At 42.9% G+C, this 26328-nt stretch overlaps 1 protein-coding gene and 1 long non-coding RNA gene across 4 annotated transcripts; both read right to left on the reverse strand.

The window, feature by feature from the left end:
* Positions 1–502: 502 nt before the first annotated feature.
* Positions 503–25722, reverse strand: LOC139335624 (uncharacterized). 3 transcript variants are annotated; one of them, XR_011602428.1, is made up of 5 exons: positions 25491–25722; positions 8451–8580; positions 6473–6555; positions 6148–6185; positions 503–848 (listed from the first exon to the last, which is right to left on the reverse strand). It is a non-coding gene; the product is annotated as an uncharacterized lncRNA (long non-coding RNA). The 3 variants fall into 3 exon arrangements; XR_011602427.1 differs by lacking the exon at positions 503–848 and having other exon boundaries at positions 5184–6185; XR_011602426.1 differs by lacking the exons at positions 503–848; positions 8451–8580 and having other exon boundaries at positions 5184–6185.
* bhlhe23 (basic helix-loop-helix family, member e23) lies at positions 23334–25212 on the reverse strand. The gene has a single exon (XM_070969325.1). The coding sequence runs from the start codon at positions 24749–24751 to the stop codon at positions 24068–24070; it is 684 nt and encodes a 227-aa protein (XP_070825426.1). The 5' UTR covers positions 24752–25212; the 3' UTR covers positions 23334–24067.
* Positions 25723–26328: the final 606 nt, after the last annotated feature.

Raw genomic sequence — 26328 nt, forward strand, 5'->3', positions numbered from 1 at the left:
AATATCCATCAAACCAAAGTGATGTCTTTAGATAGCTCCAAAAGCCAAAGATTTCTAGTTTACAATCACATAAAAGAGAAGAGTAGCAAATCCTCAGATTAGAGAAGCTGAAATCTGAGAATATTTTTTGTTTTGGCTTGTTCATTGATTTTTAAAACAGCTGCCGATTCATTTTCAATTCATTGACTTATAGATTAATCAAATAATATTTGCCGCTCTGTGTAGATCTTTCCTAATTTTTGCAAATGAGAAATACTAACAAAGCAGTAACACAGCAACTGTGAACCACCAAGGTTAGAGATGAAGGTGTTTTACACAGGAGAAAACCTGAAAGGACGAAATGCTGTTAAATTGTTCTGCTTGCTTTATTCACTCATAGTTCCCAATAAACTGCAGCATTCTGTTTGTGCATGCACACGAGGAGGTTAAATACCCCACCCCCGTCAGAAGCTCCCCACCCCCCACAGTACCCCTCCACTCATCTGCTCCAGCTCTCCCCAGCTTCACAACGCTCACATCTCCAACACCACCAGATCTCCCCTTTTTTCCTGCTTGCTCTTTACTAAAGTTTGGCTGTCAATCAGCAGTGGCCTCAGGCAACAGGCACTGATGAAAAGACCCCTGAGACAAGGAGACCCAAATTAGATTTCAATAAGGATGTTGAATATTCATATCAGGGAAACATCTAAAGGTAAATGCTTTTTGATCTCGGCGCACAAATATCACTTGTGTGCATTCCCAGGTCCTGGCGCTCTGGTTCTACGGTGTTTTCTCCCCCAGCCCGGTCCGGCCCCGGCCTCGGCTCTGTCTCACTCCTCGGGGGCTGCGATGGAATAATGATGATGGGGCTACAAAGGAGAAAAGAGCCATAATGAATGTTTATACTAAAGGGACCCAATAGAAAGGGCATCCGTACTAAGTATTCAGTAATTAGTATTTAGCAGAAGTTGATCGCTGAGTGCACACATTCAAACACACACACACACACACACACACACACACACACACACACACACACACACACACACACACACACACACACACACATACACACACACACACATCCAGGGCAGAATCACTGAGGCATAATCATTTGCTGTGTAAACTTTAGACAGGGGAACCTCCCTTGACAGCAGCAGTCAAAACACAGTTTCATTGCTCCTGTCAACATGTTTCCTTTATTTTTATAATTGACTCCACTTAGGGTCTTTCTCCCCAAAATGTCAACAGAATTCACAATGTGGCTGTTTATTTTTCTGAACATACCTGTGTTCTGCTGCTCATCAGCTCCCTACAGAATCATAATTATCACTTTAACACTGCACATTGTTAATGAATATGTCTCCTAACCTCAGTGCTAAAACCTTTTTGTCTTGCCCTGATGTGCTTTTTGTGCTTATAAACTGCACTGGTTATGAGAACTAAAAAAAAAAAAAAAAGAGGGCCAACAGTCTCTAAATACCCTGAAGAAATTGCCATCACTTCCATCTTAGTGGAGATGGAAATGCGCGGGGATGGTGGAGGATGTGGAGCGATGCTTTGGTCGGGAGGGTGGGACTGCCCGAGGCTCTTTTCCCCACACAGAGTCGCCACTTCGCTCGGGAACACGCTATGAAGTGAGTCCCCAAATGAGACCAAAGGATGGGAACACCATCTCCTCTTGACGCGGGAAGGGACCATCCAGCTAATAGTCCACATCAACTTCTATCATCAATAATGCGTCAAGAGCGGCCGTGATAGTCCCGATCAAGTAACTGTGGCTCATGATGCAGGGAGACAAGCCAACGGCGTCCTTCAACAGAGCTAATAAAAAGAAAGCCATTCTCATCTTACATTATACTTTTCTCTTGTTATTTCTCTCACTCTGTGTTCCTCTCAACCTCCCCCCACCCCTTCCTTACAACATGATGGTCAGTCCATTGCCAGGCAATCTGGTCTGTGATGTTGTTCACACCTCCATCGAGCCAAAAAGGAAAAAAAAAAAAAAAAAAAAAAATCTTAGACAAGACTATGATGACTTGCCCAGGTGGTGTGTTTCACTGGTCTCTTGGTCTTATGGGTGAGGGCAACCAACCAAGGTAAGTGTGTGTGCGTGTGTGTGCATGTGTGTACATATGCCTACAGTATATGATGGTGTGTTTACCCCAGGCCCTGTGCTGTGGTGCTGTGATGCTGAGTGTCACCCTGCTCCGGCCTGAGCCCTGCAGCCAGAAAAACCAGCTGTGAAACTGACAGGTTTGTCTTCTGCGCTCACCTACACTCTTTCTTTCCCCGCACACACGCGCACACACTGATACATACACATGCAACCACATACACATAATGAGGCACACACACAAACACACACAGTTTCATGGCCTGAGGTTTAAGTACACATGCACACACAAGCCCCCTACCCCCCCCACACATCCACACATATCCACAGACCATCACACAAGCTGCAGGCAGTCTCTCTCATGCCAGCTACAAACACAGTGCAAAAGGAATATGCTTACAGAGCTCCGATATATAGTGGCTGCTCATAACCTGAACACATTTTTACAATTTGATGAAAATCAGCAAAGATGTTGAATATCCAAGTGAAATATTCTTTAGACCGTGTTTTCCATCAATCTTGCTCATCAGTTAAGCACGGAGCCGCGCCATGTTGCCATCCAGATTGCTTTATTAAGCTGTAAATAAGAAAGCGCAAGTGTTTAATGTCTTCCATAGATGTCAGTTACAAGTAAATTAGAGGTCAGTGCCTCTTAATCAAGAAAACGAAAGGCGGATAAATTATTAAGAAGTTTAATGTCATATGTGTGGAAATGCAATGTCTGTGTATAAAAGCCTTTTTCTAGTCTGATTTAGATATTATATAAAGATAATTTTTGATTATTTTAAAAACAATGACATTTTTTCTTCTTATACAGTTGTAAACTGTATTGTTAATGTAAATAAACCAGACAGCATTTAAAACAAAAAGGAAAAGATACCTCTTCATATGATACATAATATATTCAGCCTTGGTTTTAGTAATATCATTTAAGCCCAGTACACTATAAACTGCTGTCTTTCGTGTATTTTATTGTACTTGACACCCTTAATTCCCTGATCATCCAGGCAATGTTAAATTAGAAATTGAATTTAGTAAGCTTTTCGATCCTTATATATGTCGATAAAGGACTTGCATGATCAGATATGACTTCATTCTCCCAGGTGGATGCACGAATCTTGCAGCATACACATGTAGGTTTGCATTACAGGTATGTAGCACATGCGGTACATATGTATTCTGTATCATGTAGGTCAATGAGGACATGCAACATTGCCACAAGCATCTGAACTTGTGGTCCATCCAGGAAAAGCTGATGAGTTACCCTCAGGAGATGCTGCTTTCTATGCCACCTTCCCCCACACCTAACGGACACCTAGCATGCACACAAAGCCTCACACGTACGAACACACACACACACACACACACACACACGTGGACTTTGACACACAGTAGTGAAGGATGCCATGTGTATCCAGGTGTCTGGCTGTGCTGTAGCACCCTTCAGATGTCACAACGACAGAAATCAGTGTTCTGACCAGAAAGTCTGCAGGCAGCACGCGTCTCTTGCCGTGCCACATTTGTGTACGCGAACGTGTGTGTGTGTGTGTGTGTGTGTGTGTGTGTGTGTGTGTGTGTGTGTGTGTGTGTCTGTGTGTGTGTGTTGCTGCATCTGTGCACGCATATGCACGTGTGTTTGTGTGTTGCTTATTCCTAGAGGGTGGGGGTGAGAAAAACAAGTGAGAAAACAGCAAAACAAGTTAAGAGACAATGAAGAAAGCAACACTGGCACCTGTTTCCCCCAGTGTGGAGGGCGAAGAATCCACCTCAGATACACTGGCTGGTCCTTTGATGTACTGATGCCACTGATGAGTTTATCTCTAGATATTTCAGTCCGACAGCATGCACTATATCACCTTTATCTCTCCTTCTAACCCTCCATAAACATGATCTCTTCCTAACACACACATGCACACTTTTTTTGGGTTCAGTTATGTGGCCAGATGTCCAAGTTGACATAGCGCTTAAGGCGTTTGACTGGATGAAACAGTGCATTGGCTGCGGGTAAAGAGGGATTAAAACAGGGCCTGAGGCACTTGTGTTATATTGAAAACATCCTGGGCTGCTTTGTATGGAGATTTGCATACATTGGGGTCTGTGCGGCGATGGCCCATCTGCTGAAGTGCATTGTCCCCAAACAACAAAGTGTGTTTAAATATTTCACATCTCCATCTACCGGGACATAGGTACATAGAAGTGAGTGGAGAGTGAGTGAGAGAAATAGAGGGCGATGGAGGGGGGTGAAAAAAAAGACAAAAAAAAGGAACGAGTAGATTGGCACAGCTTTGAATTTGAACTCCTCCCAAATGTGCCTCAGTCAGAGCCACAGTAAATAACACTATTGCCGGCCAGGATCCGGGAAAATGAGGAGAATCTAAATATAATATGTTGTAAATCTGAATTCTGGTGGAAAACATAGTTGTCTGAATACAGAAATGAAGATGTGAAATGGATGTTTTATGCTCTGAATGTCCAGCTGGTTGGAATAGCACACATTTTAAGTTTTGCATTTGACTGTTGAGTAACATCTTTATATGAAGGTGCACAGTCACCATGAGCCACTTACTTATTAGCATGGCTCTCTGTTAGTCATTATAAGGAGCTTATTAATGCCTTATTCTGCATGACCACAACCTACAGCTACTAGGCCATTAACTAAGAGTTTTCCCTCAATAACCTCCTAATTAATCCATATTAATAGTAAGTAAGAAAGTTGTCGTACATGACTTAGATCTTACTAACCCTAACCCTTAATAACCTTAAACTCCAAAATAAGACATTAATAGGTGCAGTATAATGACAAATCAAGAGCCAATATGCTACTAATGTTCATGCTAATAAGCAACTAGTAAATGGTGAATATGTGTACCTCAATGTAAAGTGTGACTGACTGAACTTTGCACATGTTCCACATTATGTAGGAAATATATTTATCATTTACACTGGACAGACATTTCACCCAATATCAATAGATTTATTTTATCACTCATGCAGTGAAAAAAAAGAGACAGAGAGAGAGAAAAAGGCAAATATCCACAGTAGGCAGTTTGTTATAGACTGGTCCAGTATTAAGTTATCATCCCTCTGGCCTAAACCCTCTTTATTGTATTAATGCCGTAACTCTAGATTTCTGTGACATTTAATGGCACTGTAAAATTAGATAATTACTGTAATATATCTGTGTACTCATGCCCGTTTCCGAGGTCAGAAACATAAAAATTAATAAGGAACAAGTGGGAGAAAGGGGACAGAGTAGAGAGATTAAATGAGCGTGTGTGTGTGTGTGTGTGTGTGTGTGTGTGTGTGTGTGCGCGTGTGCAAGAGAGTTTGAAGTGGCAAAGATGGCAAAAGTTAGTTTTATTAATGCAAAGAGAACACAGTCTGAAGTTACTTTGACATCCAATGTTTATGCATCCTCTCTCGATACCCCTGCATTTTTATTTTCACTCTCCTCTCCCCGTGTGTCTTTCATTTCAACCAAAACACACATCAAATGAAAAACATGCTCAGGGCAGTGGATGGTGGATGGAACAGTAAGGTGATTTAACGACGGGACGGTTTGTGTGTAGGCTGGACAGCCTGGTGCAGCCTCCGTCTTCACAACCCGCACACACAAACCCGTGCACACATTTACACGTACGCACACACAGGCAGACACAGACACACACACACTGACACCAAATATCTGAAAAAACAGCCAAGATGGACGTGAGGAACATGTTGCCTGCACGGGGGAGGATTTTGGAAAGAAGAGCGTGGTCAATCTGTTTGTTTCTCTGCCACATCCAAGAAGAGTGATAATTTCATTTTCTTTCATTATTTTCTCTCCTTTATTGTACTCCTAATGTCAGATTTTGAAAGCTGCTGAGGTTTATGTTTAAGAAAAGAGCACATCAGACAATGGTTTTTATTTATTCTGTAATAAAATGTCAGTCTTTCTGTCTCTCTTGCTCCCACGTGGTGAGACATCAATACAGCAAATGCAGACAGACACACTGATGCTGCTTGCATCTCCCTCTGTCTCATCGTGCCTCATAAGCCAGTTCATTTACCCAAACTCTTTAGTCGTCGAAGGTCACGGTTGGAGGGCCTGTGAAAAAGTATAACAGACACACATTAACCCTCATTTAATCAGGATTACAGAGAACAACCAAGCATTATTTAACACACATCGTAGAGCATGACAGCAGTAGGGAAATATGGGACACACACAAACACAAATCCAGCACAATCAATCTAATGGTGTGCATTAGTTAACTGCCAAATGTTGGGCTTTTTATGGCAGGATCACCCGTCCCTTGAAAAGATAAATACGGTGCACAGATCCCAGTAATTACAGCAATCCCCTTACAGCACACAGAGACTGTCCTCACTCACCAGCCTCTCTGGAGCACTGTCGCCCTGTAGATTAAGTCATTTAGGACAGTTTTAGGGCATCGGGGTGAGTGACGGAAGAGGAGCTGGGTGGAGAGGAGACAAAAGGACAGAGAGAGGTGGTGTTAATGCGTTTTGTCTTTATGGCATGTTGGGGGAGGGGTCGTGCTTTGCAAAAAAAAAGTAGACACGCCATGCAAAATTAATAGATGAGGACACAGTCAAATGCACGTTGACACACCTGTGATATATGTAGCACCGGCAAACACATGCAACCTGATATTCTGTAAACATCCTGTGATTTTCAGAGACGGTCTCATATCCTTGTGATACCTTGTGAACCTGTGGCCTTTGTGTAGATAATATCATATCAATGTGCAATAATCTTATATTGTGATCCCACCAAATACAGCCAACACATAAGACTGCTACTCTTGCATCTGCATTACTATGGGAATAACAAAAAAATGCATAAAAAAATATGAATATATGTCACAATATATTTTAACACAATACAATATCCGTTATCTGAGACTGCTGGTAAGCTCTCTGGTAACATTTTCAAATGTTTGTGGTCTCCATGTGACAAAACACATAGTAATGGTATAGTGTTTTTGTCATGATTTCCAAAATAAATAACTCTTACAAAAAGAATGTTAGAATAAAATTCAATACAACGACTTTGAAAACTGACTCACTGACATAGACTCAACAAAGCCTTTACCATCTTAAGCTTTGCATCGTGGTGCATTAAGCTGTAAATTGAAAGGTGCTGTGTGGACTTTCCTTGTAAACTAACAAAGTTCGGTGTTTCTCACCAAAAAGCATAGTGTGTATCCTCGAGGCCTAGCGAACATGTTGAATGCATCTCCTGCCTCATAAAACATTTGCAAAACCACTTTTCTGAATATTGCTAGCTTGCAGTCTTTTTCTATGCTTCTTTGTGCATTTCCGCCGCCGACTGTCCATCAACAGAAAAACTGAAAATAGTGGCAATGTTGTTTTTTTGTTTTTTCCTCTTGACTTACTTGCTTCGGTGCAAGATACAAATAAAACAGGGATTTGTAAAACCTGCTCCATAGCACTCGAGCAGTCAAAACCTCCACAGTGTACCTTTAACCTGTAATTTTCTACAGCTGTTCATGTTGTCGTGTCCACTTCTTGTATGCAGCAAAATCACAACGCTGTCATACCAAAGCTGAGTCTTCTGTCCTCATACCTGCTCCTTTCTCGAAGAGCTTGCTGCAGACTGCGTCGATACATTTATTTCTGGTGTCGATCAGAGAAAGTTTAAACTCCTCAGGATGCCTCGACTGTGTCTGTGCATGTGTGCTTGTTAAAGTGTGTGGATGCGTGTGCGTGCATGCGTATGTGCAAAGGGCAGCGATGGGTGCAGTTTAGCAAAGGGAACTGTGCAAAGCCTTCAGGCCGCAGGGCGATTGATGTCCAGCGGGTGGCTGAGGAACACTAACTCACACTGCTCTCTGACTGCATCTAAAAGTCTCATTAGTTTAAGTGTGTGAGAGTTCTCTGCCTCTGCACCCTTCAGACCACACAGAGAGGCAGAGGGCCAAAACCCCCTCAGATGGCTTTCACTACAGGGGAGGCATGCAAGGAGGTGTACGTGCATGTCTGCAAGCACACAAACTTTGACACAAACACACATTTTTTGCACACATTAGCCTCTCTGCCTATGTCTTTCTCTGTTTTTCAAGCAGCCTGCATGTACATTACCGTGAGCATGCAGCTTAACAGCAGGGCCTAATGAGGTCTGAAATATGAGCGGTAAACATTTGTATGGACAGATGTGGATTAATGTTCATCTTTTCTTCAAGCCAGAGATTAAATCTGATTTACTGCCTCACAGGTTTTAGGGTTTTTTTTCTATTTGATTACACAGAGATAGAAATGAAGAGAGGACGTAAGTGAGACAGTGGGAAAGAGAAACAAAGGAAGAAAACAGAGTGATTGTGTCTCTTACTTGTGGGGAAGTTGCCAGAAGAAGCCAGACAGTGAAAGTGGAAGGAACAAAGACAAAAAAAAATAGCGGTGTTGGATGGAAGGGGAGGCAGAGGGAATCGTCAGATGCTCCTCATTCCTGTTGTGGGTTGCTGAAGTGAAGGAGGAGAAATTTGAGTCATGGGGACGGAATCAGAAATGTCAACAGATTGAGTCAGAGCAGAGCTGGGACCGTCTGGAAGGAGAGAGTATCAACACTGACTGAGGGGCACGCAAGATTTTGGGACCGTCGCTGGGCTAATGGCAAAATTATTGGACATTATGTGTGTGCGTGTGTGGATGTGTGTGTACGTGTTGCATGGGGGAGGATGTGGGATTGGCTTAGTCTGCTGTCTATAATGAATGGTTAATGTTAGTCGGGGAAAAAATGAATACGGTCACCATCTGCTCGATCTAAGTCTGCGTTCTGTGCGCGCGTGTGTGTGTGCGCATTTGTGTGTATGACAGTCATGGGGACACACACACATACAATGTGCTCTTGGAGAGGGATTTGGAAATATGGAATGAAAGAAAAGGGAGGGAGGAGGAAAGAGAGGAGGAAGCAGCAAACAGAAGAGAGACGTGCAACAAAAAAACTGCACAAAACTGGAGAGAGAAAGCGATAGAAAATGAGAGAAGGAATGGTTTTCATGTAGGCAACATCATGTGTGTTCAGATGTAGCAGAGACGCAGATACAGGTGAACACAAATGGGGCACAACTCATGATTTCTGTCCAGTGTCTGAAGCACATGTAGCCTATGGCTGCAAACACACACACTCTTAATACATGCACATACACTAAAAACATTCACAGCACACTATAAAGGAATAGAAAGATGACACTGAAACTATGCATCCCTCTTTAATTACATGTTATACATGCTTTGATTTGTGCTAATAACACTGCACATGTACACAATGGTGGGACTATTCACATCTTTTTTTTTTAACATTTTAAACATTAACATTACTGAAGTGAAAGTACAGCAATGTTATATCAGTGAAAGTGATTTACTGCAAGCATTAAATTAAAAGTGCTCATTATGCAGAATGGCTCCTGTCAATATAATCATCATTTAAGCATTAATGTATCAAGGGAATTATAATGTTGTAGCTGGCTGAAGTGGAGCTAATTCCATCTACTTTTTATGCTATCAGGTTACGTAATCACCAACAATATATTGGATTTAATGAACTGATTGCATGCTTTGTATGTTTGTATGAATTTTTGTATGAAAAAAAATAATGAAAATATGCAAGTAATGTATATAGAAACTGCGTAAGAATTACTTTCCATCGAATACGACCAGAAATTTAGGGGTTCTTTACATGTACTACATCTTCTACATGTTGAAGTGTCCTTGGGCGAGATGCTGCACCCAAAATTGCTCCCGATGATGTGCCATCAGTGTGTGAGTGTGTGTGAATGGATAACACTCGTAATGAGCAGGTGGGCTTAGCCACCATATGAATGTGTGTGTGAATGGGTGAATGCAGACTTGTGTTGTAAAAAGTGCTTTGAGTGGTCATCAGGCTAGAGAAGTGCTAAATAAATACAGCGCGTTTACCATTCACCATTTATCATATCTATTACGAGTCAACCCTTTGCATACACAGTCACAGTATTTAAAGCTTTAGGTGGATTACATGTGTGGAGGACACTGGAGAAGTATCATCCCCGGCTGGGCTCAAACATAAACACACACGCTCTCTCGCCCACTTCCACACCAACACAGAACAAATGCATGTCCATGAGTTTGGTTTTTTTTTTTGGTCTGTGAACACATCACATTTGTCTCCAAACTTTAAAACATGAAAAAAGAAAGCCTCCACGGTTTTCATGCATCATCACACTCTTGGGTAGCCATGACAGAGAAGAACTGCAGCACTGATAAAACATTTGTGATACATCTCTGAACACTGGGTTGATAAGTAAATACAGCCTACATCGATAATCCTCATGTCACTATGCGCTCTGTATTATGCAGAGTTGCATACACACAAACGCGCACATACGCACAAACACACACACTGCCAGGTTGTGATTAAATTCTCTGTGGCCTATGATCCGCCTCTAAATCTTTGCAATTTTCATTTTATGCAGCTTTAATATGGATCATAGTTGCTCTCAGAGTGCCCCATCTCCTAATCTGGAGCAATCTGAGCTGAGCCTGGCTGGGCCAACAGCTGACGCTAAGCCAACCAGTCACACTCAACCAGCCAGCAAGTCAGCCACAAAGCCTCTGTGCACTCGGGTAGGCGACACGAGAGGAGAAGTTTGAAATATTTTAGAGGAATTTTCATGAAATACTTAAGCAGATATGCAGCAACCGCACACTGAAGAAGTAATTCATGCATGGATTTTGAGTAGAAGACGTGTGGATGCCTGACACCAGCAAATAAAGGAAAAACAAAGCATAGAAAAATTCATCGACCATGTGGACAATTTTGTAGAAAGCTGAGATTTCAGTGAATAAATTAGAAACAATATCAAAGTTGAAAGATGCCACTGTAATAAACGCTGTACATGTGCGTTGATCTGATCTTGATCTGCTGGGCCTGGTTGAGTGTTGAAGGAGGAGGAGGGAGGGGCTGAAGGGTAATGTTTGTTGAGGTCACGGAGATGTCGTGGGTTTGGGGGTGGCACCGTGTCCCAGGACATTTTAGACACACACACATACAGTAGATTTTCCCATGATATTCAGCACATACAAGCACATAAATACACACACACACACGAGATGACCCTATTTTCAGAGCACTGAAGGGGGCCGTAAGAGGATTAAGTAATTAAGGGTACACTGTTAAAAAATGTATATTAATATTGTAATGCTTGGAAATCCAAAACCACTCTCTCGAAATCATGTAACCGTTTGTGCCAAATTGTAAAAAGATACATGTATGATATTTCATGTGTGGTCCAGCAGCAGATTCAGGACTTTGCATGCTGTTGCCTTCTTGTTTCTCTCAATCTAGATTAAATTGTCGTGTCAAAATGTCGTGGAGTAACCGGCTCCCAGTGCTGGACCAGGAGCGGGCACCCTGCTGGGACTCATGTAAATAATACTGCTGCTGATGGAGGAAAACCCACAAACTGAGCATAGCTAATGCTAGGCTTAACTCTCTCTCTCTCTCTCTCTCTCTCTCTCTCTCTCTCTCTCTCTCTCTCTCTCTCTCTCTCTCTCACACACACACACGCACAATAGCAGACGAGTGTGCTTCATCTCTGCAGTGCTGAAGTGACAGCAGATGAAGCCTTTTGGTTGTGATGATTGTTTCTTCAGGTGATTATTGTCACTGATGTTAATGAGGAGCAGAGAGTGACAGTGTAAGAGGAAGAGTGAATGTCAGGGGAAGGGGAAGTCACCTCACCACCTCAGCCTGCTTAATCCTCCCAGTGGCAGACGGCGAGACCAGTTAGATATCAGGAAACCCTTATGGGCATATTTAGAGCAATGCTTATACTGTGACAGCTTGGTGGCCACATTTATCGTTCATGTGAATAAAGCTGAAAAATTCTGTGTTTTTTCAAATAAAGTACTGTATATTATACACACTTGGGGCAATAAGATATAGGTTTTCCTCACACCCATTATAAAACACTGGAGACGCTCATTTTCAGCTCACCTCAGAAAGCCCTGATGTCCTTATAACATGCCAGTAACTGCTTGCGTTGCTTTCATCTTTTGTGCATTGTTCATGACATAGTTTATCCTCATGACATTCGCTGATCTATAATCTGTCTGTTATCTGTCCAGGGATGTTCCTCTGACTAATCCATCTCTGTTAACATCCAGTGTCACATTACAAAGTTAAACGTCAAACCCGTCCAGACATCCAGTCTTCTTAACACTTTGTCTTCAACCTGTGCATCCGTGGTGGCAAAAACCTTGAAGGATAGATTTTCAATTTGTCTGAATGTCAACAAATCCCACGAAAGAGGCAAAAACAACAATCAGTTCATCCCACTGACAAATAGCCAAAGCCTACCTTGATCTACATTACTGTTGAAAGCAGCCGCACCTTTGCACTGGATGACATGTGACCCTTATTGCAATCAACATGGGCCCCGTAGTTTACCTTCTCAGTCCCTCATACATCATCCTGCTGCAGTAAAAACTCACTCGCACCAAATCTGAAGCTTTTTTGATTAGTTTCTGCTAAAAAAACTGCAATGCCCAGCTGTTTTAGGAAACCATTTAGCCTTTTTAAATCATGAACATATATAATCGTGACCATCTTTTTGTATGTTTCTGGTAAAAAATTATCCCCTCTGCTCCCAACTCCAATCACACACAGTGAAATGCACTATCCTAAAAAAAATATATAAATCATGTTGTATAATTACATCACTCATTACTCAAGAACAATAGTAAAAATGGCACAAGCACGCCCTGTCCTAAACTACTCACTACAGTGCTTTGCGGCACAGTTGGCGGATGGTTTTAATGCCAGCAAACTTGTCCCTCTGTGTGCTGAGACATTAAGGCCGAGGTCTGCCTGTCAGGAAGTGGACAAGTGCAGGTTCATCTCAGTGAACATGATTAAATCACACAATAACCTCCTTCCTCTTATCAAATCCTCTTAAGCAGGCTGTATTACATATCTGCCAAACAAAGAAAACTCAATCAGAACAATCAACCAAGCCAGGCCAAGCCTGCCCGACCAGCTTGTCTGATCCCATTGCCGTGATTAAAATGAAAATGGAGCCGGGACATTACCAGAAATCTGATGTTCACCTTATAAGGAAGATCAGAAGTCTGTGTGCGTGTGTGTGTGTGTGTGCGCATAACAGGGGATAATATAAATGTGTCCTGTGTAATTCTCTGGCTCGGATCGCTGTTTTCATTGTTTGCAATATTAATAGAAGAAAGATTATGACTGATGGGATTGGAATAGTAATATTTAGCATTTCCATTCTGAAAAAGTAATAAATGAATTTGTTTATGAGCAGTGTGGTTTGAGGAAAACATGTTTTTATTGCGCTGCACGGAGGCACCTGTGAAACTCAAAACAACATCACAAAAGGGCTGCTGGGTTTTTGATTCTAGTTTTTGCAAAATTTTTAAAAAATCAGGCAGTAATGTGCTGGTTTTTAAACGTTAAATACAGATGCAAAGGAATACTCAGCTTAGCACGTCATAGTTTTTTGTCAAGCTGCAATTAATGATTTTCATTATTGAAAAATCTGCCAATTATTTTCTCGATTAACCAGAAAATACTGCCCAATGCTTGGTTGTCCAAAATTGAAACATCTGTTAGCTACCAATAAATTATCTGTCAATCAACTGCTTGACTCCTCTAGCTTTGTCGTAGCCAACGGATCCATTCATTTCAGAGCATGAAATCCACTTGCAGACACCTGAAAGTTAAATGAGACAATCCATCACATTTTGTCTCCTTTATTTTTAGCTGCCACCCAGACAATAACCCAACTTTGCCAAAAAAAAAAAAAAAATCAAGGCCACTTAATGTTAATTGTTTTATTTTTAAAAAATATGAATCTCAAGCAACTTTCAAGTCTCTGCGTATAGATTTTCCTGCTGTGTTGAAATTATTGGAAGCCATCAGGCGACAGCAAATTTTAGTTTTTGAAGTTCGGCCAGCAGTAATACAGTGTGTATGTGATTTATAATTGACAGGCCAAAACATGCGAAACCACACAAGGTGCAAAGTCACTATTATGCTGAATTCTGCGTGTTTATTGTGCATATCAATTTCTGTGTGTGGGAGGGCTGTCCTCTTCAGAAAACTGTGTGTGTGTGTGTGTGTGTGTGTGTGTGTGTGTGTGTGTGTGTTAGAGACTCCTGGGCGGGCTTACAGTAAGAGGAAAGCTTCACATTACTGTTGCTCCAATTCACTTCCTGGGATAATCCTTAACACAACAGAGGGAACGGCAGGTGACCTGGACCAACAGAGATACAGTATGGGGCTCCATTAACAAACATACACACACACACACTGGCCCACAAACACACGTACGCACACACACACATTTTCACACACACAGAACCATCCATTCATAAATAATACCAATATGACCCTCCCTTCACCCTTCACTCTTTCCCTCTGCTTTATCTCCACTCCTCCGTCGTAGTTTCCTCTCTTTCCCTCCCCTCCTCAACTCTTAGAGAAACATATTGTAGCCCTGCTGCCAGAGATGAGTGTCATTCATCCACCGCCCCAAAGTCATCGCCTCCATTAACAGCACTGTCTAATTAAACCTGTAAATGACAAACACGTAGACACAAACACAGGCCCTGGTGCTCTAATGGTCGGCTGCAGCAGGAGAGTGATGGGCAGCTGTCTCTTGTCCATCCTCTCTGCAGATCAACCTTGAGACAGGGGACCTATTGGACCACTGAGATAACACTGGAAGGTTAGCAGAGCGTTGATAATGAATGATTTATATACACTAGCCTGGCAGTTAGGTAAGTTAATTGATTCCATTAATTGAGAACAATATTGTCTTTTAACAAGGTGATGTTTTCATTGCAGTGCTTGGTATGTCTCACATACGAGGTCTTCCCTTTCCAGATATTCATATTAGCAAAACAAAAACAGCGGGGGACACCGTGGAAACAAACAAGAGGTGTTTTTCTGTTGTTTGACTTAGGACCAAAAACAATTGGAGAACAATAGCTGTCTCTGCGGATCATATCCTGGGTTATTATCCTCTTAATGCATTCTATGAAAAAGGAATAACAAGGTGGTGGAGCTGTGGCTTATCTAGAGCTCCTGTATTAACCACTGTGGCATGAACATCAGCAGCCTGAAGCTAGCTCCATCATATAGCCCTCAACGCGACATCGAGAATGGGCGACAAAATTCGAAAGCTTTGCAAGTCACTCTGTCTCCATGAGAAAGAACAAAAGGAGACGGCTTTATTGCGTAACAGTGTCCACAATGCAGCGTCTGTTTCTACTCGTTTCGGTCTCCCTCTTTCAATCACTAAAATCATCCGCTCTTCTATCACGGTGTCCTGAAGAAACCTCGGGATATGAAAAAACAAAAAAGCTCAATCCATTTCCATATTAGTATGAAAATGTTCGAATATTTCAGAGGAATTATCCCTTCCACAAAACAGAATAAAACCCCTCTTATTCCTGCTAATCCTTCAAAGACTGCGATATTACCTGATAGGATGTTGTACAGTGTGAATACTATCAACAAGACATGCCAAAAATAATGTAAGCAGGTCCCCATTGTGGAGATTAGAGTGAGCATGTCTCTCTCCCAATTTATCTGTTCCCCGAAATGTAACGCCTCATTTTCTCTGTATTTCACCCTCTCTCCCTCCTCTGTCTTCTTTTCTGTCCTCTGATTCCAGATTGAATTATCAACTAATGGAAGCTACTTGTTTCTTTTCCATTGTCCCACAGCTCATAAAACAAAAGTAATCTGCAAATTGTTCAGGACAGGGGTTAATGAAGAGAAGGAGATAAATAATGGCAGAGTAATGGAATAGTTTGAGGGAGCATCTTTTAAGCAAAAATTGACTTGTGAGCTTGTATGTGGGAATTTTCCCAACTTTCCGTGCATGAGACAATGACACACTTCTGGCCTGCAGCCACCACAGAGCGCCCAAACTAACGTTGTTTTAATTATTTTATTCTGAAATCACATTTAGCACATTTGGGATGGCAGTGTCAGAAATCAGATAGATGGGCATGAAATATAAACAGACATTGACTTTTGCTGGATGATGAATCCTAATGACTTTTTAAATATTCTTTCTCCACATTTCATCTATCATCATCATCAGGTACACTTTTTGATTTTTCCAACACTTTATGGACAAATTAATTTTACGTCTATGCAAGAAAATAATGGTGAATAACCAGGGTAAGACATTCCCATCAGCCTCTGCTCCATTAGTATTCAAAGTAAGATGGTGAACATAATAATGTAACCCTAACCCTACTCTAACCCTAACCCAACATGTGGACAAGAGGAGGGACTGAACTGCCAACTTTGCAGTTATCAGACAACCTGCTCTACGTCCTGGACCACAGCCGCCCCAGTGGTAGATAGCATAAACGTTAAACATAAGCATTATCAGTGTGGGCATGTTGCTGACATTAGCATTTAGCTCAAAGCCGCTAGCATGGCTATAAACTTGTCTTCTTTAATCGATCTCATTTTGATATCTTTTCTCTGAAGTGAATGGATCGGAAATAATCACCTGCGGTGTGGCTGAGAACTTGACCGAGTGATGCACACTAAGCCTCGTCATGGTGTGGCAGAGGAGACTCAAGCTATAGACCAACGCATTCAGCCTGTTTGCGTGTGGTAATTGGTCCTAGAGAGAGGAAAATCCCAGAGACCGAGCTGCAGGACACTCAAAGCCCCTCAAGTCCAGCTCTTTTCTGCTTTATGCATATTGAACAGTGGAGTCAGGGGGCTAAGAAGATTATCACAATGGGATGAAGAGGCCGTAAGAGCTTTTGTATCCTCAGTGTTGTGATGCACAGTGAAAGTTGCTGCAGCTCTTCAAGCCCTTAAACTGCTTGACCTTAAAAGCTCTGTTTGTGAGCTCTCAAAGAAAAAGCTGTGAAATTAGAGGGGAATCAAAAATCGCAAACACAATACATTAAATGGCAAAACAAAGTGCTGCAACTATTGTAGGTCAGCATTACACACAAAGAGCGAAGACCAAAAAAAATGTTGCCAGGCAGAGGTGTCATCAAGATTGCCCGAAGCCAACATGTCATTGTCTTATTTTCACTTAAAAGGTAAAAATCCTCGATGCACCTTCCTCATTCAGCACAGGATTATTGTGTGTGTGTGTGTGTGTGTGTGTGTGTGTGTGTGTGTGTGTGTGTGTGTGTGTGTGTGTGTGTGTGTGTGTGTGGTGAGAGCGACTGAAGCATTGAAATGACATGAAGAGTTATTTGGGCTGTAATGAAGCTGCTTAATGAAATCAGTGCCCTTGAAAGTTCTTCATCAATTTTAGCTCCCTTGCTCACTTGCTCGCACTCCACCATTCCTGCCTGTCAGCTAATCCACGTGCGCGACACAATATTAATTAAACACAGCGTTTCCTGAAGTACTTAAGTGAAGCGCTATCATTGATAATGAGCAGGTTTAAAGGAGTCACATCCCTCCAAAATTACTTTTTAAACCGGCCTTATTAAGCAGAAAATGAGGCCCAAATCAGCCTACAAGCTCCTCATTAAAAGCCACTGATCCTTGGCCAGGCGCATGTTCCAATGGTTTTAATTAGGCTAGTGCGAGATTGTCGGCGACAGGAAGTGCCATTAATCTTGTCTTTTCATTCAGAGTTTGGGGGGGTACAGCATGTTGTAGCCTCAAATGCCACAACATAATGAGAATTGAAAAAAATCTATGACATACTTTGAATTGTTCTTCATTCGTGTGGACCCAGACTGCAGATATACACAGTTTTGCACTTCCCTTCTGTTACAACCTTTAGTAACACTTTGTAATTACAAGCCAGTCTTGCTAAGTGCATCATTAGCTACACACACACACACACACACACACACAAACAGGATGAAATGTGTCTTCATCTTCTCTGCGTGTGTTTATGAGTTGCACTCGCTGTAGAGGATGGTCCCGGACTGCCTGTCACACCTTCTCCGCACGGAGGATTATGGATGGCCAATTACATCGCTTTTGTCATTAATTAATGAGGATAACGAGCTCCCCCTGCTCCCCACAAAACCGCGGTGCTCCTCAGCTGGTACTGAACAGAGAGAGGGGTGCTGGGTCGTGTGTGTGTGTGTGTGTGTGTGTGTGTGTGTGTGTGTGTGTGTGTGTGTGTGTGTGTGAAGGAGACAGTGAGGGAGAAAGAGATACAGAGAGTAGAGTAGTGAAGGAGGTTATGGTGTGTACAAAAGGCTGAACACAGAGATGATTGTTGACCCCAGGGCTTTGCATGCACATTTGTCCAGCAAGTTGAGGTGTGTGTGTGTGTGTGTGTGTGTGTGTGTGTGTGTGTGTGTGTGTGTGTGTGTGTGTGTGTGTGTGTGTGTGTGTGTGTGAGTGAGTGAGTGTGTGTGAGTGTTTGCTCACCACCAGCTCCGTATCTGTGGGGCCATTACAGAGATTAGGCCGTGCAACAGTAACGGATGCCCCCGATTGTCAGCTCGTATCCTTTGTCAAGAGAACAAGCTAAAAGTGAAAAGAGGGAGAGTGATGGGCACAGTGGTAGAAAAGGGGGGAGGGACAGTGGATGGAGGAGAAACATGGAAACAGGATAAAAGAGGAGGGGGAAATCAAGGCTTTAACAAGGTGGAAGGGAAGTCTGAGCTCTGAAAAACTGAGCTCTGTCTCCACATACACCACACATACAGAGCACCTATGAGAGATGATAAGCCCCGATAGGCCTGATAGGAGATCATATTCAACAAGGGCTCAGACTGGTGTCATCTAGTGCTGCCTATCCCTCCTCCATCTCCGCTCCCTCCCACCAGGCCCAATTTGGCCCCTGCCACACTGTCTGGGTCTACCATGCGTGGTGTCAGGTGCCTTGTGGCGATAGGCAAAACGCTTTGCCTGACTGCTATGTTTCGAGGGTTTGCGGCCATATGAGCGCAAAACACAGGCACACAGGCACAAAAACACACACGATGCACAAACACGCAGACACATACAAACAGACATCCCCTCACCACCCCCCTGTAGACGTCTGATTAACGAATGAAGGGCCCCGGCCCATCCCGCTGCACTTGCAGCAACGTCGCCCCGAATCACATGGCTCCACGGAACCAACTGACTCACCCGCTCATCGCTTCCGACAAGGCGGGGCTGGGAGGGACGACAGAGTGTGATGTCATAGTGGAGTGGAGAAGTTGGGGGGGGGGGGGGTCCATGGGTGATGGGTGGGTGAGGAGGGGTGGGGGTGGGGGGCATCCTTACAGTGCCACCGCTGGCTCAAAAACACTGAGGCACCAGCACCTCTACTCTTACTCCACGTCCCATGCCCTCCTTTCTACAACCTGACATACTGATGAACCACCACCACCACACACACACACACACACACACACACACACACACACACACACACACACACACACACACACACACACACAATCTTGTTTAGCCCTATTGTTTATCTCACCTCCTCACCCCTTCCCCCATCAGGAACCTGCTCGAAACAACCAACTCCTCTGTCACTTGGCCTCTAAAGCTACGACCACGCTTCTGTGTGCAAATGTTACTACAAAACAAAAAAACCCCTAATGTTTTATAAGGCGCCTTTCTTTGTCCCCCACTGTAAGCATAATCAGAGCTGAAGCATGTTCATTTTCCTTCAAGGCCCCTGTTGTAAGTACAGCCTGTGTGTGTGTGAGATGGAGTGCTACAATGTGCATCAGACACATGAACTTGCACATAGGGAGAACTTAATTAGAGAAAACAGCGCTGTCAGATGCATTAGGCAGAGGTACACACTTAAGGGCATATGGTTTTAGTACTATACCATCGGGTTGGAGAAAAGCACACAAACATACCTCAAAGCTCCGAGCCATGCTAATGAAATCACTCCCTTTCTATCCCACTGAGAGCAAACACAAATGTTTGCAGACATCACACAGTCTGTCCGTACTCCTGCACCACACTGGGCTGTCGTGCGAGGGGTAGTGCACTGACTGTGGTGCTATGTGTTTGTCTGCATGAAGACACCGTCAGCAATAGACAATAGGTATGAATAAGGAGCAAGATGTCAATTTCTAACACTTGTTAATGTCACTAAAACTGATTTATATCTTGTCCCATTTAGCCCGTACTGAACTGACATAGTAATAGTCAAGCCCACCTATTTAGCCTTTACAAGCAGCAAGTAAACATTTAATAAAAGGTTTATCACACACTAGAATGTCACTGAAGCATTTATCATCTTACTTATCAAGAACTATAACTCCTCCTGTGGGCACCCATAACTGCAGGCTGGTGCATCAACACATAATAAACGATAATATAGTAAAACGCAGTTGTACTGACGTAAAATATGTCCTCACAGCAGAAACTGCAACTGTTGACAAATACGGAACATTAATCGCTCCAACAAATGTCCTTACATCTGCTCAAAACTACATTATAGTGCGTAAGAAAGCGTTCATTAAACATTAATATGGTGTGCATAGATGCTAAACAAGGTGTTAAAGTGCCAAATGATCCTTCTTTTCTATCTTTTTCTGAAACCTTCCACGGAACAAATGGCAGCAACAATGTGATTATAAAATGAAATTATAATTACAGATGAAATTATGTTCATCCGCAGTCCTCCACCTGGTTGAAAATGTGTTTTTTTGTGGGGAGCGGACAGTGATGGTGCAGGTCAAAATGTGTCTTGGTACAACAAATCAATGAGATGCTACTGAGATATTTTCACTGAATATTTTAAATGTGTCAGAATTGTCTGTCTCTGTAAATTGTATTGTGTTTTTAGTTTTTTTTTTTTTTTTTCCAAACATAATTTGTGAGACATTTTCGAATTATTGCAGCCTTTTCAAGATTTTCAGACAGGCTCACTAAGTGATTTTTTTTTTTTAACATCTTGACAAACATGGCAGACTTTCTGCAGGGGCATGCCCAGGGCATATTGAGGCATTGATCTGTTTGCTGTGTTGTATCCAAAAATGAATGCGTAAAATTCCAATTATATTGCTAAATATCCTCCTTTTCTATGTTTGCTTTAGTCTATATTTTACTGTATGTTGCACTTTTGCTTGGTATAAACACAATTAATAGAGTTACAGACCAGTTTCATTTATCAAAACACTGAATTATATTCACCTGCTTTGTACTAGAATGCAAAAGCCATCAGAGACATAAATTGTGCATTCATTAAAATTAAAATGAATTAGAATGAGAAAATCATTTCCCAAGTACCTCTGCCTACTATCAACTCAAATGAGCACGCGTTACAGAGAAACATAAATACACTAGACACTAGGCACGCTATACCACTTCTTTAATGATATTATTTTAATACTCTGCAAGCGTTCATCTCGGAAAAGGCTAAATACACAAAGTGTAGCTTGCAGAATTATCTCATCACAGGGAAAGATGACGATAACTGGTGACTTTATGTACACACCACCTATCGCTGGTAGGCTCAAGGGCCAGGAAACACGACCATGTGACCAGCAAAATCACAAATCTGTCTTAATGCATAGATGTGGCCTACATGCCAAATCACACACCGCCACCATGCACACTGATGGCCATTAAGATAATAAGGTGACACAATAAAACATTTCAGCAGCTCAACATTAGAGGCCTATAGGGAGGGAAAGTGACCACCCAACCATCCGTGCAAAGAGGCAACCATCTCATTTATGGCAATTAGGCTGTACGGAGACTGATGGAGCGCAGGGCCCGAGTCCTCACATCATCGGCAGCATTTGTCACAATTCATCCCGGCTGCCCTGACTGTCTCATGGGGCCTCAGACAAGACATGTGTCATCAGAGGGACAATTTAAGATGCTATGGGTGGCCTGTTGTTGTGACATGCAGCTAAATTGTAAGAGAGAGACTGGGGTGGATCACTTAGTCACTCTCTAAAGAGCATAAATAGACTGGCCTGATCTGAATGTCTGGTCTAATGTATTCTAAACTGCGTGGCTTAGTTTGTGCAGAACAAGCACAAATACCAAATTATGGTAGAGTTGATAAAGGAAGAGCACCTGTGGGATTATAAGTACTGAATTCTTTTGGTTTAGCTTGTTAAAAAAGGATTAGAAAAGATTGATGCTGCTAATCACAAAATCATTCAGCCGGCTTTGATGGGAAAAAAGTATGTTTTCTGGCCTGTTTGAGAAATCAATGTAATGGCAGCATAATCTAATTCCGGACTAGTGTGTGGATTCAATTGGAAAATAACTTAATAACTAACTCATCTCTGGTGTTAATTTGCAGGCTACAAAAACACTACAGCATTACTTGCTCCTGTCAAGTGAGGTGTTTTATTTACACTAAGAAAATCCTAAATTTGAATAGAATTATTGACTCAAAAAAGCAACATTACAGCACAAACATCAGTGCTGCAGTCAAGACCGACATAATGAGGATAAAGGTAGACCAAGACAGTGTCAGTTTCCAGGTAAAGGTGACAGACAAAGAGAAGTGGAGACAAAGAAAACACACACAGACACGTTTTCAGGAGCATAAATATCACTAAAGTACACTTCAAACATGAATCCTTTGCTAAATCCATCCACTCACAAGACAAACCCTGCAAGAGAAAACTGGCCCTGCGACGTTCACTGAATTAAGTCGAGCAAGGAGACAGGAGCTGAAATCGTGTTAATAGCTGTCCAGAGTATAAGAGCCCGCCAAGGAAGCCTGCAATCACCCAAATACCCAGAGACAGGTCCTGGGTGCCCCGGGCGGCTCTTGCGCCCTTCCCCTCAGCGCCACCGACCCCAGTGCGTGCCAAACAGGCCCCACCAGCCCCTCTGAGCTCGTTTAGACCCAGCTCTTCATGTCAGAGGCTTCTCATGCAAGAAAAGAAAGTTGCCAACTCATTTTAGGAGGGCCACTCAGACAGTGACACCCGGCAATCGTTTTAGCAGCGTGAGAAGTGACTTTTTCTTTCTTCTCCTTTTTTTTTTAAGCATTTCTCCACTGCGACAATTTGCGTGTAATTTTAATATTTTTGTTCGCTTGTTTGCTTTAGTCAAAGCCTTTTTTCAGCGAGTCTCAAACTGTAACATATAATGCCCACAGCATGATGTAAAGCAAAAAGAAATGTTTGAAATAGTCATTTCAATAGATTACAGGTGTGTCGTACAGCTCGTATTTTCATTTTAGTGTGTATGTGTTGTTAAACGTGCTCTCAAGGTGAAAAGCTTTAAAGTTGTGAAGTAGTTAATGAAATGAAGCAAACCGGGTCCAAGCATAGATATGTGTTTTAATTATAAAGACATATAAACAATATATGAAATCCATGTTGCAACACAACCAAAACGCTTCTTCAATGTATAGGCTGTAGTTATATAACCATGAGTATAGCCGGGATTGGAGCAAGTGATTTTTTTTTTTTTTCCACAGTTGTACAATACAATCATGTGAGATGTGCAATAACTTAACAAGTTAATGCAATAACAAAACAAACTTGTCAACACATCGTTTCAGCAGATATATCAGCCAACATCACATTTTCCCCACATAGCGTCAGTACAGTCAGTCAAGGGAAGTCCATTCAGAATTGCTGGATTAAATCTAAAAGTCACGTCGCGTTTCTTGGCATTTCCACTTTTCATGTTGTTGTTGAATGTTGCATAGATTACAAATAACAGCTGATAACTAAAATGTACCCAAACTCATAATTTGGACATGGCCCGCAGTGTCTGTGAAGTACGAGCGACAAAATGAGTTTTTTTTTGTTTCTTTGTTTGTTTTTTGTTTTTTCACTTCATCTTATAAGAAGGCCTAAACAGTTTAGCGTTTGTTAAATCTGAATGAAACATTGCAGTATAATTACTTAACCATACTTTAAGATTATGCATCAGACTAAACTTGTTTTATTTTCCACAGAATGATTTAAAAATAACTAGAGTGGGAGAGAGAGAGACCGACATGGGTGCAGTAAAGGTAAAAGTTCAGGAAAGAGAGTGAAACCAAATCAAGGCTTGTCGTTACAGTGTTTGAAGAGACTCGACGGTGTCCCGGAATAAGTGGTGCACTTTTCGGCACAGGTGGCGAGCGCAGAGCCCGAGAACGGGTAGACGGCAGCTTGTCCAAAGGGCGCCAGGGCGGTGGGGATTGGTGAAGTTATGGTCTGTCCCTGGTTCAGATACGCCACCAGCCGCCTCATCTCCTCCAGAGCCTGAGCCTGCATGAGGATGTAGTTCTTAGCCAGGAGGAGAGTGGCTATTTTGGAGAGTTTTCTCACCGAGGGGCTGTGGGCGTAGGGGATAACAGAGCGCAGGCCGTCCAGCGCGTCGTTCAGGTCATGCATCCTCCTCCTCTCCCGGGCGTTGATGCTGAGCCGCAGGGAGCGCTGCTCCTTGGACTTCTTGGCGAGGGGCCCCCCGGGCTTGTCGTCCCCGAACGACGAGCCTCTCTTCCGTGACTCCAGCGAGTCGAAGCCGTCCTCGTCGTCGCTCGTGTGCTCCCCGCCGCTCTCGTTGGACTTCGCGGTCTGCCCGGTGAGGAAGTCGTTGGCCGGTGTGAGCGGGAACCGGCCGGGACTTCCAGCACCATGGCCAGCGCCAAACCCGAAGGCTGATTGGCCGTAGCGCTGCGTCAGGTCGAGGAGCGCGTCGTTGCTGATGGATTTGAGCAGGTTCTCTTCGCTGACATTCATTTTTCTCTTCCAGAGCAGATTGTGACCAGGAAAAGTCTACTCTTCCGTTTTCTCCCCTCTCTCTCTATCCTTTCTTTTGTTGTGGAAAACTGTAGGCTGTACTCACGTAGTTCTCTCCAAGAGTCGCTGTTTTCCTGGAGTTCCTCTCTTGCCTCACTCCTTCCCTGTGTCAGTGCAGTGACTCTTCAAGAAGGAGGCTGCGAATCTGAAGCTGAGCCTCTACATGCGTTCACCTCCTCTGTACACTGCGCTCCCCCCTTGTTGCGCGCATAGCCCACGTTCAGCAACACTTCTCTAATTGTGCTCGCTTGAGATCGCAGCGCTCGTGTCCCCCTCGTACGGTCGGTTTCCTCTCGCGCGTTTTTCTTGCCCTCCCTCGCCTTGGGCAGATTGTGACTCGCGCACTGCCCCTGCTCGCAAGTTAGTAGGAGCACGAGGCCCGTCGGGATTATCTAGCCGTCCAATCAGGGGGGCGTTTTAATTAACTCGGGAAGAGCGCAAGTCTGTTCCCAGTTTCAATCACAACGTGATAACTGCAGCGCAAGCTGACACGCAGCCGTTACTGTATTGTCCACTATTATATCAGGCATCAACCTATTTAACGCTGTTTCACCCAACACGGAGCGTTTCAATAAACTTGAAAAGAGAGATATACAATCGCCACAAAGTGGACAGCACGAGCTCAGTGCAATTCTTAATGTAGCGGTATCAGACAGGTAGGTGGATAAAAAGCACTCACCTGTCTGAAGAAGCTGTCTGTCTACATCAGAAACACTTAGTGAGAGATCAGGTAGGAGCAGAAGGACACTGAGAGGACATACAAAAGAGGCTGTGAGGTTTGAGCATGTCACCTCCAGGTTCCTCTTTCTTTCTTATCCGATCCACACTAAAGTGTTTGCATTGGATCGGTGCATTTAGACAACTGTGGCAGTGACAGACATCCTGGGTGTTAGGCTATAGTTTGAGCTGTGCAGCCTGCTCTGGACTGATCCCAGAAACAATGAGCTTGCAGAGGAAGTTGCTCCTGACAGCCATTCACCCTGCACGCCAGCAGAGTCAGCACTGGCACCAAATGGCGTGGGACAAGTTCCACTCAGTCACCTTTGCAGGTAATGTAGCATCTTACGATGACCGGCCGCTGATTAGTGAGAGACAAATGGCTTCAATTCTGTCGATGTATTCAATGAGTCATATCCCATGAACACTGGAAGCTGCGATTAATACATTTAAGACAACATTATACAACTTAAAGGCTCGTAACAGCCAAATATAGTGATGCCAGAAGCGATAAAAAGAGTGACGACAATGTCACTGTGAACTCACTGCTTAATAAACCCGCAGAAATATTATAGGCGTGGGGATAGTGAATCAGTAAATGTTTTTAAAAGAATCCAAATCAGAGTAAAGACCAGCTGAAATAGCACACAGATGGGCTACTATTATAACAGATATATAAATATATATATTTGCAACTAAAAGGTCTCCTGAGGGTAAGAAACAGGTGTCCTGAGTGTCAAAGTTAATAGTGAAGCTAAAGCTGCCACCCAGTGTCCAATATGGGACATTACATTGTGACG

The sequence above is a fragment of the Chaetodon trifascialis genome, chromosome 8 (genome assembly GCF_039877785.1).
Source record: "Chaetodon trifascialis isolate fChaTrf1 chromosome 8, fChaTrf1.hap1, whole genome shotgun sequence".
Lineage (NCBI taxonomy): Eukaryota > Metazoa > Chordata > Actinopteri > Chaetodontiformes > Chaetodontidae > Chaetodon > Chaetodon trifascialis.